Raw genomic sequence first — 19,202 nt, 5'->3', positions numbered from 1 at the left:
GATTTTTGCACCTCACCAAGGTTTACAGTGTCGCTCTTAGAAGATCCACACCATCCTTAACATTATGACCACCCACCATAACCTGTTGTGGCATGGACTCCACTAGACCTCTGAAGGTACGCTGTGGTATCTGGCACCAAGCCATTAGTAGCAGATCCTTTAAGTCCTGTAAGTTGTGAGGTGGGGCCTCCATGGGTTTGGCTTGTTTTTCCATGACATCCCATAGATGCTTGATTGGATTGAGATCTGGAGAATTTGTTGTGTTCCTCAAACCATTCTTGAATTCATCAGACCAGGCCACCTTCTTCCATTGCTCTGTGGTCCAGTTCTGCTGCTCAGGTGCCCATTGTAGGAGCTTTTGGCTTTGTATACGGGGCAGCATGGGCACCCTGACCCGTCTTCGGCTACACTGCCCCATACACAACAAACTGCGATGCTCTGTGTGTTCAGGCACCTTTCTATCAGAACCAGCATTCACTTTTCAGCAATTTAAGCTCCAGTAGCTATTCTATTGGATCAAACTACACAGGCCAGCAGTGGCTCCCCACATGCATCAGTGAGCCTTGGCTGCCCATGACCCTGTCACCAGTTTTCCTTCCTTGGACCACTTCTGGTCGGTCCTGACCCCTGCAGGCCGGGAACATCCCACAAGAGCTGCAGTTTTGGAGTTGCTTGGACTCCGTTGACTAGACATTGCAATGTGGCCCTTCTCAAAGATGCTCCAATCCTTACACTTACACACAACAGATTGTGGGAGTTATCAATATGGAAAACTGCTGAAGTTCCCCATCAGACCTGTCAAATGGGAGACAGCTCCCATGCCTCTCTGCCCGTGCAGTGAATAAACTGCAGGAGCAGAACATGTAGGGTTAACAGCCCTCCTCCCCCCTGATCTCAGCTGAGCAAGGAGGCTGGAAGGGGGGTCCAGGGTATGCAGCACCAGTTGAACTGCTCCCTTTATACTCCTTTTTTATTAATTAGAAGCAAAGAGTTCACAAAGAGTGGGCAACCTTTATGCCTTCACCACTCTTCTCAGCTGAGAAAATGGAGCAGAATGATGGGGTACTATTACCGCCTCTGACACCAATGATGGGGCACTATTATCCCCTCTGACACCAATAATGGGGTACTATTACCCCCACTGACACCAATGATGGGGCACTATTATCCCCTCTGACACCAATAATGGGGTACTATTACCCCCACTGACACCAATGATGGGGCACTATTCCTCCCACTGACACCAATGATGGGGCACTATTCTGCTCCATTTTCTCAGCTGAGAAGAGTGGTGAAGGCATAAAGCTTGCCCCACTCTTTGTGAACTCCTTTCATTATGGCAAAAGCTACTGGGAGATCCCCAAATTTTGTAAGCAGTTTAGTTCTGCATGGCGCACTGCCTTTATGTGATCCTGTCCATATCTTCACAATGTTGACTTTTGTACTGCTATATTTTTTGAAATGTGAATTTTTGTAAATATTCTCAATTCAGACTTCCTCCTACACTGGTTTTGCACTGTTCACATCTAGATCCTATCATTCCCTAGTTCATCTCTTAATATATCGAATCTAGTTCTTCTTTGTTCGTCTGTTTAATTGCAGGTCATCAACCTAGACCCAATCCTAGGATCTCTGCTGCTCTTCACTTGTGTCGTATTCCTAGTCTTGGTGGTGGTGAACATCTTCTTGTCTGCATTACTTAATGTATTCTCCAGAGAGCGCAAGAACCCCACGGTAATTACACTTTTTTTTTTTTTTAAATGCTGGCCAATTGGCTGTAAGGCCCAGGAGGCATCATCACAGGTGAGCAGGTAATATGCTCCTCCACACTCCCAAGTACCAGGTGGTGTCACTGGATGGGGAGGAGCAGGTCGCTGTGAAGGGACACTGGTAAGGTAAGTATATGTGGGTTGGGGAATGCCCTTTCCAGGAATACAGTCACTTGTCCTAAACGGGCAAGATGGCAATGTCTCTCTAAAGAAATCCTGTGTTGACAGGAATATGGTGGCTGTTTACTCCTGAAAATGCTAGTGACCTGGCTGTCACACTAACACAGTGATCGCCGAATGTGGCCCTTTGCTTGCCTGTATGCGGCCCTAGGGGCACTGTTCTTCCCACTGATATGAGGCAGTATTTCTCCCACTGACACCAACAATACCATTCCTCCTACAAACACCACCTGTGGGATACTATTCTTCCCACTGACACCAATGATGGAGCACTATTCCTCCTACTGACAGCACTAATGGTATACTATTCCTCCCCGACACCAATGATGGGGCACTATTCCTCCTACCAACACCACTATGGGGCACTATTCCTCCCACTGACACCAATGATGGGGCACTATTCCTTCCACTGACACCAATGATGGGGCACTATTCCTTCCACTGACACCAATGATGGGGCACTATTCCTCCCACTGACACCAATGATGGGGCACTATTCCTCCCACTGATACCAATGATGGGACACTATTCCTCCCACTGACACCAATGATGGGGCACTATTCCTTCCACTGACACCAATGATGGGGCACTATTCCTCCCACTGATACCAATGATGGGGCACTATTCCTCCCACTGATACCAATGATGGGACACTATTCCTCCTGCTCACACCAACGATGGGACACTATTCCTCCTACTGACATCAAGAATGGGACACTATTCCTCCAACTGACACCAATGATGGGGCACTATTTCTCCCACTGACACCAACAATGGAGTACTATTTCTCCCACTGACACCAACAATGGAGTACTATTCCTCTCACTGACACCAATGATGGGGTACTATTACCCCCACTGACACCTATGATGGGGCACTATTCCTCCCACTGACACCAATGATGGGGCACTATTCCTCCCACTGACACTAATGATGGGTATTATTCCTCCCACTGACACCAACAATGGGGTACTATTCCTCTCACTGACACCAATGATGGGGCACTATTCCTCTCAGTAACACCAACGATGGGGCACTACTCCCCCCCCCCCCCACTGACACAGATGGGGCATTGATCCTCCTCCTCCTGACCTCAGTCACTATGTACGTTAACTTGCACTGACCACCAAGGCTGAGACGTTGTCTACTCCAACTGTCCACAGTCTGACCCCCACCAAGGTCTTAGGGATAGTAAACCAGCCCTTTGTAAGAAAGTTTGGAGACCCCTGCGCTAACATGACTGCATGCTTTCTACTGCTCAGTTACCCCCTAGGGAAGGTAAAGGTGCATCATGACAGCCAATGAACCAACTTCATCTAAATGTGAAGTAGTAGCACAGGTATTTTTCTTAAGAAAGGTTCCCTTCATAGGTGTGTGCACAGGGTGTTTCGTGTGTGCCTAGGCACATCCTGATCACCCCATGCACAAAGGGCTATTTTCACCCGGAACAGATTTCCGCCACCTCGGGCGCTAATCTCCTGCCCACCACTCACTACTCTCACTTGCACACACACAAGCCCGGCTTCTGTGTGTATAAGCAACAGGCTCCTCTCTTGGCGGTGCGCACTCTGCACTATCCCTATGACAGCATAGGAGGGAGGGGATAGGGATGTGCGCAGCTCTAGGGTCTCGGCGCAAATACCTCCTGCATCCTGCACACTTCTACTGTAAAATTTAGCTGCCCGTCGGCAGCAGCCCCTCTCTAATATCTCTGATATTCTTCAGGAGGGGTAGAGAGGATTTGAGGGTGAAAGGACAGCTCTTTACTGGAAGCAAAGGCTGAGTTTGGGGGGAGAGTTCTGTACTGGAGGGGGGGGGGGCTAAACTGGCCTGTGAGATATGCATTTCTTAATTCTGCACCCTATACAATACATAGTGTACTCCTGAACTCTGCACCCTGTACACAGCGCACTCCTGAACTCTGCATCCTGTGCGTAGCGCACTCCTGAACTCTGCACCCTGTACACAGCGCACTCCTGAACTCTGCATCCTGTGCGTAGCGCACTCCTGAACTCTGCACCCTGTACATAGCGCACTCCTGAACTCTGCACCCTGTAAATAGCGCACTCCTGAACTCTGCACTCTGTACATAGCGCACTCCTGAACTCTGCACATAGTGCACTCCTGAACTCTGCACCCTGTACATAGCGCACTCCTGAACTCTGCACCCTGTACATAGCGCACTCCTGAACTCTGCACCCTGTACATAGCGCACTCCTGAACTCTGCACCCTGTACATGGCGCACTCCTGAACTCTGCACCCTGTACATGGCGCACTCCTGAACTCTGCACCCTGTACATGGCGCACTCCTGAACTCTGCACCCTGTACATGGCGCACTCCTGAACTCTGCACCCTGTATATGGCGTACTTCTGAACTCCGCACCCTGTACATGGCGCACTCCTGAACTCCGCACCCTGTATATGGCGCACTTCTGAACTCTGCACTCTGTACATAGCGCACTCCTGAACTCTGCACATAATGCACTCCTGAACTCTGCACCCTGTAAATGGCGCACTCCTGAACTCTGCACCCTGTACATGGCGCACTCCTGAACTCTGCACCCTGTATATGGCGTACTTCTGAACTCCGCACCCTGTACATGGCGCACTCCTGAACTCCGCACCCTGTATATGGCGCACTTCTGAACTCTGCACTCTGTACATAGCGCACTCCTGAACTCTGCACATAATGCACTCCTGAACTCTGCACCCTGTAAATGGCGCACTCCTGAACTCTGCACCCTGTACATGGCGCACTCCTGAACTCTGCACTCTGTACACGGCGCACTCCTGAACTCTGAACCCTGTACACGGCGCACTCCTGAACTCTGAACCCTGTACACGGCGCACTCCTGAACTCTGAACCCTGTACACGGCGCACTCCTGGACTCTGAACCCTGTACACGGCGCACTCCTGGACTCTGCACTCTGTACACGGCGCAATCCTGGACTCTGCACTCTGTGCACGGCGCACTCCTGGACTCTGCACCCTGTGCACGGCGCACTCCTGGACTCTGCACCCTGTGCACGGCGCACTCCTGGACTCTGCACCCTGTACACAGCGCACTCCTGAACTCTGCACCCTGTACACAGCGCACTCCTGGACTCTGTACACAGCGCACTCCTGGACTCTGTACACAGCGCACTCCTGGACTCTGTACACAGCGCACTCCTGGACTCTGTACACAGCGCACTCCTGGACTCTGTACACAGCGCACTCCTGGACTCTGTACACAGCGCACTCCTGGACTCTGTACACAGCGCACTCCTGGACTCTGTACACAGCGCACTCCTGGACTCTGTACACAGCGCACTCCTGGACTCTGTACACAGCGCACTCCTGGACTCTGCACTCTGTACACAGCGCAATCCTGAACCCTGCACATTGTACATATAAACACACACACGTGTGAGCTTTGGGATGCACACACCTATGATTCCCTTTTAGTAATTAGTGCCTTGTGTCCTTTTAGCCTTATAAAGAAAAGGAACTTGTGGACATGCTGGTAATGAAGCTGTCGGGGGCGCTGGGAATACGAAAAAAAGTGAAGGAGACAACAGAAGAGAAGGACAAGGAACTGTAAGCGGATATAAAACTACAAGCCGAACTACTCACCAGTGAAGCAAGACGTAGAAGGGACACCAAGATGCTAGTATTACCAGTCATAATACAAGAGCAGTTTGGCTTGCAAGCAACCAAGAGCAAAAAGGGTCAATCCACCCAACACTGGTATTTGGTTTGGGGTAGACATTCTAGAGCAGGGGTCTCCAAACTATAGCCCTCCAGCTGTTGAAGTGCTACAAGTCCCATCATGCCTCTGGGAGTCTTGCCACAGGCTGTCAGAGTCTTGAAAGGCCTCTTGGGACTTGCAGTTCCTCAACACCTTGAGGGCCATAGTTTGGAGACCCGTTCTAGAGTTAGGCCTCGTTCACACAGGCCTACTTAAGCATACACCTGTGCAAAGGCCAGTTTTTCCCACCCTGGAATGCACGGGTATTTTGTGCAGGCAGTCCCATTGGTTTAATTTGGGATGCAGCCCCTGCACCCAATCTGGCAGCCATGCAAATGTGGGTGCACTGCCCTAAATGTAGACAGTATGCACTCAAGACCGTGCACCCACACAGACGTCAAATTGGGAGCAGCGGCTGCACAAATCATTAAGCCCCCTGAAAAATTTCTTAAATCTCTTGGAACCTTACTGCTGAGACCTCTGTGGATGAGTTTCTGGTGCGACATTGCTGCTGTGGCCAACATGAGTGGTTCTCATTCTATGTGCTGCATATTTTATCTATGGGACTGACTCTTTAAATTACATGTAGCCCAAACTTTCTGTCTCAGGGTCAATGAGGGAATCTACCCAATGGGGATACAGCAATGAACACCTGTGAGTCCAAACTTTTCCTACACTCAGTACTGCTCCAGACCTGCGCCATACTTGCTCGCTGTGAATACCCAGGTGCTGGCTCATGAAGCTTGTCTTTGCTCTCCGTCAAGAACACTGATGGATAGGAGCTGCACACCAATATCCAACCCTTCCAAAAGTTCTTTACTGAGATTTCAAAACTAAAGTTGCTTTTGAAGATCGCCCCTCTGACATGTTTCACCTCAACCAAAATTGCAAACAAGCCAGTTGTGGTGAAACGCGTCATGGTGTGACCCCTGGGCGGGGACAATGTGAATGCAGATGTAATTTTGACACCTCAAAGATCTTTTGAAAGAATTGGATCTTGGTAAGCAGCTCCTGTCCCTCAATGAAAAATTTGAAATCCAATAAAAAATTTTTTTTTTTTTTTTTTTTTTTTTAAATTGGCTATACGCACACATTTTGTAATACAGGCAAAAGAATCTCTTGCCTTCCTTGCCCTCTCTGATGAAGAGGGTTCTGCCTCAGAAACATGTAACCTATGCTCCGTGCTTTTGGGTACCACCTGCATCATGCATTGGATTGCATTTGTGGATTATAGATGTACCCCATTACACTTATGTTTGAGTATATTTCGATGCTTATATTTGAATAAAATGGTTTTATGGTAGTTTTATAGCTCCTGTATATGCATTTTAACTGTATAAAGGATCTTCCCTATCTGAAGAGGGCAGCAAGACCTGCTCATCACCAGACTTTAGATGGAGCACAAGGCCGGATCTAGGGGTGTGCTGTGCCCCCCCCCCCAGATTTTAGGTATGCCCACCCCTAGGTGGGACAGTACTGATGAGGACAGTCCATGTAAGGGGGCACTCTGATGGGGACCCTGAGGTCTGGGGGCACTCTGATGGGGATCCTGAGGTCGGGGGTGCTCTGATGGGAACCCTGATGTTTGGGGGGCGCTCCGATAGGGACCCTGAGGTAAAGGGGCACTCTGATGGGGACCCGGAGGTAAGGGGTGCTCTGATGGGGACCCGGAGGTAAGGGGTGCTCTGATGGGGACCCGGAGGTAAGGGGTGCTCTGATGGGGACCCGGAGGTAAGGGGTGCTCTGATGGGGACCCGGAGGTAAGGGGTGCTCTGATGGGGACCCGGAGGTAAGGGGTGCTCTGATGGGGACCCGGAGGTAAGGGGTGCTCTGATGGGGACGCTGAGGTTTGGGGGCACTCTAATAGGGACATCTGATATAAGGGGGCACAGGTTCTGTTTAATCACCCCAATCTAATGACAGTCCAATACATACAAGGTCATGAGACTGTGTATCAGACTGTTAGCGACTCATACTGGAGGAAAAGAAATGTAATCTCCAAACACGGAAAGGTTTCTTCACAGTGAGAGCTGTGAAATAGACTGCCTCAAGAGTTGAGGCCAGCTCAGTGGATTGCTGTAGGAAAGTCCTGGATTCTTTTTTTGGATACACAGAATATAACTGGATATAACATTTATAGGTAAAGCTGATCCAGGGAATATCCGATTGCCTCTCGGGGGATCAGGAAGGAATTTCTTTTCCCCTGCAGGAGCAAATTGGATCGTGCTTTGCTGGGTTGTTTTTTGCCTTCCTCTGGATCAACTGTGGGTGTAGGATTATAACTATATAACATGCAGTGTTGACATTATGCCCTATGACTTTTTTTTCACTGCACCCCCAGTTCAGATAGGCTAGATCTGGCCCTGATGGAGCATCTGATCTAGAGATTACATCAGAAGATTTCTTATTTCTGCCATTTTCTTTTTTTCCCATACAGTAGGTATAGAAATAATCACCACCCTTTAAAATAATCACATTTTGTTTTATCCAGCTGTATTTACTCAACTGCAACTTATAACATCCAACTGAGAAATATAACACCAACATGTCAGAGAAAAAAAAAAAAAAAAAAAATCTCCCCCTTGTGTCAGTATTTTGTAGAACCACCATTTGCTTTAATATCAGCAGTCTACTGGGATATGTCTCTACTTTGCACATCTAGACTTTGCAGACTGGCTCAGGTTCAGGGACATTGGATGGGGACCGTGTGTGGACTGCAGTCCTCAAGTCATTCCACAGATTTTCAATGGGGTTGAGGTCTGGGCTCTGACTAGGCCATGCAAGGACATTCACCTTTTTCTCCTCCAACCACAGGGGGGGGTCATTCTTGCTGTGTGTGTTGGCTCATCGTCATGTTGGAAGGTAAACCTTCCCATTGACAATTTTCTGGCAGAGGACAGCAGATTTTCCTCCAGAATGTCACGGTATTTTGCCCCATCAATCTTTCTTCTATCCTGACAAGTGCTCCAGTCCCTGCTGCAGAGAAAACCCCATAACAGGCTACTACCACCCCTTCCCCCATAACAGGATATTACCATCCCCTCCCCCATAACAGGATATTACCACCTCCATGCTTTAGTGTAGGAATATAGAGGGAAATAAAAAAACCACCTATTTATTTCAGTGAGCTGGAATGGATTTCCGTCAGACATATTGTTTGCGACATCATTCAATTTTAGTCTCATCTGACCAGATCACCTTTTTGCATGCAGTCTCAGAATCTTGAAAGGTGCATTTTGGCAAAGCTCGGTGGAGACTGCATGTGGCCTTTCTTGAGGAGCGGCTTTTTTTTTTCTTGCACCCCGCCCATACAAGCTGCATTTGTGGAGGATTTGTGATATTGGTGTCACATGCACACAATTACCACTGTTGGTCATCAATTTCTGACACGGCTTCAGAGTTTCTGTCTGCATCTTGGTAGCCTCTCTGGCCAGTTTCCTCCTGGCTCTTTCATCCAGTTTGAAGCAACATCCTGATCCAGGGAGGGTCTGTGCTGTACCAAATACTTTCCACTTTGTAATATTAGACTTCACTCTGCTTCTAGCTATTGATAAAGCCTTTGAAATATTCTTGTATCTCCTGACTTGTGCCTGTCCACAACTTTATCCAGGAGATCTTTTGACAGTGCCTTGCCACCCATCCTTGATTATTTGCTTCAATAGCACTACCAGTGACCGACATGCTCCAGGAAAGCCCTTTTCAAGCTGAGCTAATCAAAACGACCACAGCTGGTCACAACTGAAAGTCAAATAGCTTTGTGCACCATTGGGAAGGTGACTAGCTACACCTGATTGAGTTTACAAGTCATTTTTAGGAGGGGGGAATCCTTTTTCCTGACATGTTGGTGTTATGTCTTTCACTTGCATGTTATAAGTTGCATTAATGAGTTCAGTAAATACACCAGGATAAAAACAAAAGCAGTGTGTCTTCATTTCAGGCTGTAAAGCAACAAAATGTCATTATTTTTAAAGGGGTGATCCTTTTCAATAGCCACTGTATATTGGAGCGGTTTAACTTACCAGAGGATTTGTCAATCCCGAGATGCCCCCACCAGTCATCAGAATACCAGAAATGGGAACTGGGGATGATATGAAAAAGCAAAAAGCTTTGCTCCTCTACCAAAATGGCCACACAGAGACACAAGAAGGTGTAACAGGTTTAGCAAAATGACCATGTAAGTAGCAGATGTCTAGCACCACCAATCTTGCCATTATGACCGAGTTTCTTGGCTCAATGTGTGAAGGTGGGATTACCACCAGGGTAGGACAACACCATCGGCCTCTGTAAAGCCTACCACCTTCCCTTCGACCATCGCTTGTCCCAGTAAAAATGCACACAAAATTTAAGAAGGCCATGGCTTTATTTTAAAGAACAGCACACTTAAACAAGCCTAACATAAGTTCGTAAATAATATATACAAAGATTAGAAAATCATGTATTAAGAGGAGCCCGTTAATGTGCTAGCAAAAAGGGAAGTCTTATATTTTATCGGATGATATTTTCGCATTTGAGTTCCAGAGTTCTTGGTTAACAAAAGAAAAAGGCATCAGCTTTAAAGAAACAGGTTCTTGGTTTAGACTTAAAGACAGAACCCCCCTATCCCCGTTGACAATTAAATGACAAAAACCTTACACCCTTCCCTACAATATCCAAAAGCTACCCCATCGTTAGCGCATGGGTCATGAAGAACCTACAAAAGTAGAGGGGAGTCCACTTTTTCTGGGTGTGGCCGGGGGTTTTTGGAGGAGCTGCTCAGTGCAAGATTTACAGTAAAAGTTTGAGATCTGAAATTTCTTCTCAGAAAAAAACAAAAAAAGAGAGAGTCAGGTCATGAGTTGAGAGGTTGCCCAAAATAAAAGGCTGTCCTCGTTGCTTAGGTTTTCTTCTTTAGCTCCTCAAACCTACGTGAGAGGTCATCAAAATCAATATCATCTGAACTGGAAGTGCCCACTCCGGCTGAGGCGGCAGGGAGGGTGTCCGGAACGGAGGGTAACTCGGGCAAGACAAAGTTATCTGGCATTTTTGTCCTTGGCTTGGCAACAGGAGCGTTTATTCCTGGACCTAGGGAAACAAAGGAAAAAAAATGGCAGCTAGAATCATATCTAGCTCAGGAAGGGTGCACATAGGTATGGCGGTTCACAGCACAGTACATTGTTGCAAATACATGTGAAGAGGACACATCTCTTTGTCAAGTCATCTCTACCAAGTGTGGTCCCTAACTGTAAACTCCGTGCTTCCTGGGACATACCAGGAGGCTACCGTCAAGGAAAACCTGCTCTCAATTCATTCAATGAGATGGATATAAATATGGGGTTCCAGGTTGGCATAGTCCATTTTGGCTGCTCCCTTCTCTGTAAACTGCTGGTTGCCTCCCTGCTTCCCCTGAACTCAATTCCTGACCGCACTTACAGGTACCGATTCATTTGCACAATTTTTAAGTGCCGTGTTGAAGGTCTTGTTCAGTCTCATTTGTGTTTACTGAATTTAATTTGTATTAAAAAAATTTAAACATATTGGGGTTGATTTACTAAAGGTAAGTAGACTGTGCACTCTGCAAAGTGCAGTTGCTCCAGAGGAGGTTAATCTTCACTTTGCAAAGAATACTCACGTGCAAGGAAAATTGGATTAAAAAAAAAAAAAAAACAAAAACAAAACAAAAAAAAAAAAAACAGCATTTCTGATTCTAAAAGTTTTTTTTTTTATAGAAAAAAAAATATGTCTATACTTACCTGATGTGTGTAATGGTTTTGCACAAAGCAGCCTGGATCCTCCTCTTCTCGCAGGCTCTCCTGGCTCCTCCCTCCTGTCAGGTGCCCCCACAGCAAGCATGTGCCTCCACTGTGAGGACTCTTTAGACTTGTAGAGTTAGGACCACAGATACTCAGGGTGCCGTGACGCGGCTCTGTGGCTTACGTATGCATTTGCAAATGTGTGCTAACTAAACCCCTGTTTTTAAACGCATGTTTCCAGACAGGTTAATTTGGTTTTTGATAGTTGGCTAACTGGCTGACAGTTTGAACTGGCTTTTCTTATCCCCCTTTGTTGATAAGATATACATATCCTTGTTCCTTGCCAATAAAAGCCGATATTAGATTGGGGTAGGCTGGCAAGTTGAACTGGATAGTTCTACTTTTTTGGAAATTTTCTCACGTAGTGACAGCCCCCCATGTTCACTGTTTAAAAAGCCAGTTATAGACCTGGGCAGGTGATCAGTTTTTTCTTATCAGTTTTTTCTTTGATTGCTATGGGGGCACCCCGCTGCACCACGTGTCCCTTTACACACGGAGCTGCAGCTGGGCCCCTCCCCCTCTCTTCTCATTTGCTCAGCCAATGATAAGAGGGAGTCCGGATAGCGGAGACTCGAGAGAGATTATCTAACGGAGTTCTGAGTAAGGAATTGCACTTCTGTCTTCAACTGAAGTTTCCAACTAATTTAATTTTTTGTTCTACCTAGCTGGAGTGTTTGGGAATTTTTGTATTTTCCTAAAGAAATTTCAGACATGTCATATCAGGTAGTGGCTCATGTTAGGTCTGGTCACATTCTATGAACAGTCATACAGTACTGACTAACAGTATTTGCTATGCATTTCCGGATCGCCTTACCATCATGTGCTGGAGGAGCATTAGCATGTGGTCCTTCATTACCAATCTGTTAGAGGAAACGGATAGGTTACTATGTAACAAAAACACAAAAAAAAATACAAAAACACAAAACACAGGAATTTCAGTTTGAAAAAACCTTCTACCGGACTTAAAAGACTTGATAACTGCATTGTGGGAGGTGGAGGGTGGAGCAAACGTCAAGCTCCAGTCAGAAAAAGAATTAAAATGCTGATTTCACAATTACTCCACTCCAAGCCTCTCACCCCCACTCCACCTACCGAAGGGTGCAGGCTCCAGCCAGTCTGTGACTCGCTGAAGATTATAGCACAAAAAACAGAAATGGATTCATTCAACTTCTAAAGGTCCAAGGCGAGTTTTCTAACATTACCCAATGCAGGAGGTGACCAGCCCGTGTGTGGGGCGAAACATGTCAGGGCCTGGCTGGAGCAGCACTGGCTGAGGCCACACTCATCCCCGTATTCATGCACTGGTTCGGTAAGTGGTACTTCATCCTTTCTCCGATAATGCTTCTACACCCCTGAAGGGTGCATAGGTGCCTGGTCCCTTCACTAAACCAGCGGGGGTGAGATCCTTGTCTCAACTTCGAGCGCCACTTCAAGGTATACCTAGATCACTGCTCCTGTTACGCGTTTCACTCCATTAGGAGCTTATTCAGAGTACGATAAAGCTCTGAATGGAGTAAAAGGCAGCAGATAGATTTTCCTGTGTCAGGTAATCTCAAACTTGTCTTGGACTTTTAGACGTTGAGCTGATCCATTTCTGTCTTTTGTGTTACATTCTAGAGCAGGGGGGCCTTCAAACATTCGCAACAAAAAGGGCCAGTTTTCTGCCCTTTGAACTTTAGGGGGCTGGACTGTAGCCAGTGGGAGTAGAACATTCCCCAGTATCTGTGGGATTAACAGTGTCATAGGCATGGTGATCAATGCAAGTAAAAAAAAAAAAATGCATTATTGATGTCAGTGGGAGGAATAGTGCCCCATAATTGGTGTTAGTTGGAGAATTAATTCCCCATCTGTGCTGTGAGTGGGAGGAATAGTGCCCCATTGCTGGAGTCAGTGGAAGGAATGGTGTCTTGCATCAGTGGGAGGAATAGTGCCCCATTGTTGGTGTCAGTGGAAGGAATAGTGCCCCATTGTTGGTGTCAGTGGAAGGAATAGTGCCCCATTGTTGGTGTCAGTGGAAGGAATGGTGTCTTGTATCAGTGGAAGGAACAGTACCCCATTGTTGGTGTCAGTGGAAGGAACAGTACCCCATTGTTGGTGTCAGTGGAAGGAACAGTACCCCATTGTTGGTGTCAGTGGAAGGAATGGTGTCTTGTATCAGTGGAAGGAACAGTACCCCATTGTTGGTGTCAGTGGAAGGAACAGTACCCCATTGTTGGTGTCAGTGGAAGGAACAGTACCCCATTGTTGGTGTCAGTGGAAGGAACAGTACCCCATTGTTGGTGTCAGTGGAAGGAACAGTACCCCATTGTTGGTGTCAGTGGAAGGAACAGTACCCCATTGTTGGTGTCAGTGGAAGGAACAGTACCCCATTGTTGGTGTCAGTGGAAGGAATGGTGTCTTGCATCAGTGGGAGGAATAGTGCCCCATTGTTGGTGTCAGTGGAAGGAATGGTGTCTTGTATCAGTGGGAGGAATAGTGCCCCATTGTTGGTGTCAGTGGAAGGAATGGTGTCTTGTATCAGTGGGAGGAACAGTACCCCATTGTTGGTGTCAGGGGAAGGAATGGTGTCTTGTATCAGTGGGAGGAATAGTGCCCCATTGCTGGAGTCAGTGGGAGGAATAGTACCCCATTGCTGGAGTCAGTGGAAGGAATAGTACCCCATTGTTGGTGTCAGTGGAAGGAATAGTACCCCATTGTTGGTGTCAGTGGAAGGAATGGTGTCTTGTATCAGTAGAAGGAATAGTGCCCCAGGGGCTGGATAAAGGCAAGCAAAGGGCCACATCTGGCCCCCAGGCCGCAGTTTGGAGACTCCTGTTCTAGATGCATGCGTTTTAAATTACAGAGATTGATTCACTACTAGCAATCGTTTGGAGAAAGTCACATTCACAACTTTATAGATATCCCCCTAAAGTGTGTATGTTTGGGTCTAGGAGTCCCTTCACACAACTATTCATCATTCCATGAGCACACAGGTGACACAGGAAGCTGTAAACACTGAAAAAGGAAGGGTGTCACCTGACTGGCCATACAGTGTGGAAGAGATGTTTAAAATACACAACACATGAAAAGAAATAGAAATCATTTGACAAAAAAAACAGAATGCATTTGTATGCAAAAGAGAAGGTGCCATCCCGCACTACTTACAGCCTCATATGTAGGAGGCATGGCTGGGATCGGTGGTGGCCCAAGTCCCATTGCTGGAGGGTTCTGGTTGCCAAAATGCTGGTAAATTCCCACAGCCGCTCCATTGAAAGTCTCCTGTGACAATATGATCAGAGAAGTACATGAAATGTCTGACGATTTAAAGCATATCCTAGAATATAAATAAAGATCTGAAAACTAAACGGCCAATGTAATAATCAGGGCTTTTTTCTCAGGGAACAGGAGCAAGTACTCCTCCTTTCCGAGTCACCTCTTGTCTCCACCCCCTACCCACCTACGAGCACCGACCATGCTTCGACCCCCTAGCCACCTCCCAGTGTTGCCCCCTTCTAGGGAATACAGAACCAAGTATTATTTTGTAGAGCCAAGTCATTTGTTAATAAACAAGAAAGGCAGTAAAAGACATCCCCTACAGCCAGCAACAATACACCCCCCTCAAGTAACAAGAAATCCCCCAAGGAAAAATCCGGGGAGAGCGGATACAGCAAAGGCGGGGCCCGGGAAGAGCGGATACAGCAAAGGCGGAGCCCGGGGAGAGCGGATACAGCAAAGGCGGAGCCCGGGGAGAGCGGATACAGCAAAGGCGGAGCCCGGGGAGAGCGGATACAGCAAAGGCGGGGCCCGGGGAGAGCGGATACAGCAAAGGCGGGGCCCAGGGAGAGCGGATACAGCAAAGGCGGGGCCCGGGGAGAGCGGATACAGCAAAGGCGGGGCCCGGGGAGAGCGGATACAGCAAAGGCGGGGCCCGGGGAGAGCGGATACAGCAAAGGCGGGGCCCGGGGAGAGCGGATACAGCAAAGGCGGGGCCCGGGGAGAGCGGATACAGCAAAGGCGGGGCCCGGGGAGAGCGGATACAGCAAAGGCGTACCACACTACAGGAGTATTGATTAGAAGACACTGACACTAACTACGTTCATCCTTTTATTGCAATGTCAATGTCATTGGGGCTGATCTAAAGGCAAATTGACTGTGTACTCTGCAAGAGCAGTTGCTCCAGATCTTAGTAAATGAGGAAAAACTCTGCTGACTTCCATCATCCAATCGTGTGCAAGCAAAAATGCTGTTTTTTTTCCAATTTTCCTTGCATGTCATTGGGCATTCTTTGTGAAGTGAAGCTTTACTGAACTCTGGAGCAACTGCACTTGCAGAGTACACAGTCTATTTGCCTTTAGTAGGTCAACCCCATAGTCTTGTCATCGATTTAGGCTGCTCATAATAATTGCACCCACAGCAATCTTTTATCTAGCATACCCTTTCCCCCCCCCAATTAAAAAAACAAACAAAAAAAAAAACGCACACATACCGGACCAGCAGGTGCAGGATAGGGGAAAGGAATCGTGGGAGTGGGCATCTGCATCGCACCCACTGTTGGCAACGGCATGACAAATCCTCCACCACCACCACCGCCTCCTCCTCGCTTTTTGTCATCTGCGAATCCGACATCTATAAGGTCTGCCTCTATACCAGTGGGAACCTCGGCCTTGAAGCGCAAATAAAAGAAGAAAAAAAAAAAAATAATAATGCTCAAAGTCACATGACACAAACTGACTAGTTATATATGGAATGAAAAATAATATGCCTAGACAGAGAAAAGTATGAATAACCATCAATGGATGGTGGATGTATTTTATGTTTAAAGACTACTACAGCTAAAAAAATTATTGAAAAAAAATAAAAAATAAAATAAATTATGCTGTGTAAATTATCAAGATTAAAAAACAAACATGTTTTATAAAGTACTTATTGATCTGTCTCAGCCATCAAGTGTAACTTCCACATGGCTTGTTAGCACTTCCGCCTGGCAGTACTCGGGTCGTTGGTTCGAATCCCAACCACAGCACTACCTGCCTGGAGTTAGCATGTTCTCCCTGTGCCTGCGTGGGTTTTCTCCGGGTACTCTGGCTTCCTCCCACACTCCAAAGACATGCTGGTAGGTGAATTGGCTCCTGTCTAAATTGGCCCTAGTATGTGTATGTATGTATGTGAGTTATGGACGTTAGATTGTACACCCCTTGAGGAGGGTTAGGGACTGAGGTGAATGTACAAATATATATATATATATATATATATATATATATATATACACACACACACACACACATATATATACACACACACACATATATACACACACACACACACATATATATATATATATATATATATATATATATATACACACACACACACACAGATATATACACACACACACATACACACACACATATATATACACACACATATATACACACACATACACACACACACACACATATACACACATACACACACATACACATATATATACACACATATATATACACACACACACACATACATACACACACACACGTATATATAACTTTCACTTTAAAGCAGAAATTAGCCCTCCCTCTCCAAAAAAAAAAAAAAAACCAAAAAAAAAAAAAAAAAAAGAACCCTGGGCTGTTCAAGTTATAGTGCACTAGTATGCATTGCATGCTTACCTGAGAACAAAGCCCCCTAGCAGCATGCTGTCTCTGCTGTGGGCACTTCCATCTTCAACAGATCTTCCTTCCGGGTCTGCAGGCTTCAGCCATATAAATGGCCAAGCCACGATGACATTACCTCCGCGCATATGCGCGGGAGTTACGGCTGCGGCACGGAGCTCTGAAGGGACGGCACAGTCCATTTAGAGCCCAGTGCGCATGCGCTGGTGACATCACCGGCTGTTGTCAAAGTAAATCTCTATTAAACTGCGTATTTAGGAGATATTTACTATAATATTAGGTAAGCCTTTTTTATAGGTAAAAATCAAAGAGGCGAGTTGACTCCCACTTTAAGGTATAAAACCTTCAGTGTTTAGCAATGAGGCCGCCCGCCTTATACTTACTTGAGCCCAATCTCGATCCAGCGCTGTGCCCAAAAGCAGAAGCTCTCTCCCACTCCGCACTGGACATGGAGGCAGAAGCTGGAGTCATTGGTTCCTGCTGCTGTCAATCACAATACAGAGAAAAATTTTCTGCGCATAAGCGGGTCGCCACACATGGCCTTGCTGCCCTCTAGGACTGGGGACACCCCGTACTAGCTACAACAACAAAAAAAGATTAAGAGGGAGCACCAATCTAGCGCATTATCCTAAGGCTCTTTATTATAAAATCAGTAGAGTTTCTACACACAAGCATAAAAGTGAAAAGCAAACTTGGAGCCACACATCCGTGGCCAGATACAACAGTCTTCCAGACCTAGGGGGGCCTCACCTTTGTCCATGAAGGCTGACACGTTTCAAAGGATGTCCTTCCCCAGAGCCTCCTCTCTGAGGAAGGACATCCCTTGAAACGCGTCAGTCTTCGGGGATGGCGAAGGACGTCCTTCCTCAGACTCCTAAGGAAGGACATCCTTTGAAACGAGTCAGAATTCAGGGATGTCGAAGAATGTCCTTCTGCAGAGCCTCCTCTGAGGAAGAAGGACATACTATGAAAAGTGTCAGCCTTCAGGGATGTCGAAGGATATCCTTCCTCAGAGCCTCCTCTCTGAAGCTCTGAGGAAGAAGGACATCCTTCGAAACACAAAACTTTTCCAGGGACCCCGGTGAAGCCCCCCTAGGTCTGCAAGTCTGTTGTATCTGGTCACGGATGTGTGGCTCCAAGTTTGCTTTTCACTTTCTTGCCTGTGTGTAGAAACTCTACTGATTTTATAATAAAGATCCTTAGGATAATGACTAGGTTGGTGCCCACTCTTTTTTTGTTGCGGTCAATCACAGCCTGTGAGGAGGCGGTGGGGGGGGGCAGATAATAACTTCAAAAGGATGAGAGGGTAAATCTCCTTATTGAGGAATAAAACCAAGTCGGAGCATTTAGCTGGAGTGAAAGATCAGATTACCAGTAGCAGGATCTTGACCTACCATTACGACGGAATCCGGCTCATACGGAACGTTGTAGTTCTTAGCGATCTCAATCAGGTATCTCTCCACCAAGATTTTAGGTGGGGCCTCCACACTCAGCTTGTGCATCAGCTAAGGGGAAATAACAGGTCACATTTATTTTCCAATCAACAGAGATCTGTCTTTATGGTGAGATGAGACAATATATGGATAAAAGCTTCTCGCCTTACCCGGTCCGTTGACAGTTCCAATCTGGTTTGTCCTGCACAGTTTGCCGTACTCTTTACTGTACTTGGCGCATAGCTGATCAGCAACCTGCAGAAAGGAGGAAGGAATATCATTTGCTGGACAAGGAAGCCCCATCCCCAGTAGTAGTGTCTGGAACATTCTAAGGGAAAGAGAGAGGGAGAGGGGGGAAAGGAGAGGGGGGAAAGGAGAGAGGGAGAGGGGAAGGGGGAAAGGAGAGAGGGGGGGGGAGGGGAGGAAAGGAAAGGAGAGGGGGGGGGGAGGAAAGGAGAGGGGGGGGAGGAAAGGAGAGGGGGGGGGGAGGAAAGGAGAGGGGGGGGGGGAGGGGAGGAGAGGAAAGGAGAGGGGGGGGGGAGGGGAGGAGAGGAAAGGAGAGGGGGGGGGGAGGGGAGGAGAGGAAAGAAGGGGGGGGGGGGGGAGGAAAGGAGAGAGGAGGGGGAGGAAAGGAGAGAGGGGGGGAG

General features: G+C 47.2%; 2 protein-coding genes across 2 annotated transcripts in view; one reads left to right on the top strand and one right to left on the bottom strand.

Annotated features, from left to right (window-relative positions):
- PKD1L3 (polycystin 1 like 3, transient receptor potential channel interacting) overlaps window positions 1–6,985 on the top strand; it is a 73,098-nt gene extending 66,113 nt beyond the window's left edge. The window contains exons 30-31 of the mRNA XM_089664311.1: window positions 1,603–1,734; window positions 5,425–6,985. Of these exons, the coding sequence (XP_089520437.1) occupies window positions 1,603–1,734; window positions 5,425–5,535 (243 nt within the window). The 3' untranslated portion in view covers window positions 5,536–6,985. The remainder of the gene's footprint in view (window positions 1–1,602; window positions 1,735–5,424) is intronic.
- A 3,038-nt stretch (window positions 6,986–10,023) lies between these two features.
- LOC149433895 (IST1 homolog) lies at window positions 10,024–18,627 on the bottom strand. Its single transcript, XM_089664309.1, has 5 exons — window positions 18,517–18,627; window positions 15,937–16,113; window positions 14,616–14,729; window positions 12,286–12,331; window positions 10,024–10,743 (listed from the first exon to the last, which is right to left on the bottom strand). The coding sequence occupies exons 1-5, from the start codon at window positions 18,622–18,624 to the stop codon at window positions 10,556–10,558; spliced, it is 633 nt and encodes a 210-aa protein (XP_089520435.1). The 5' UTR covers window positions 18,625–18,627; the 3' UTR covers window positions 10,024–10,555.
- Between the last annotated feature and the right edge of the window lie 575 nt (window positions 18,628–19,202).

The sequence above is a fragment of the Staurois parvus genome, unplaced genomic scaffold, assembly GCF_062004578.1.
Source record: "Staurois parvus isolate SC_StPar_1 unplaced genomic scaffold, SC_StPar_1.0 ptg001880l, whole genome shotgun sequence".
NCBI classification, from domain to species: domain Eukaryota; kingdom Metazoa; phylum Chordata; class Amphibia; order Anura; family Ranidae; genus Staurois; species Staurois parvus.
This window is presented reverse-complemented; position numbering and strand designations above follow the sequence as displayed.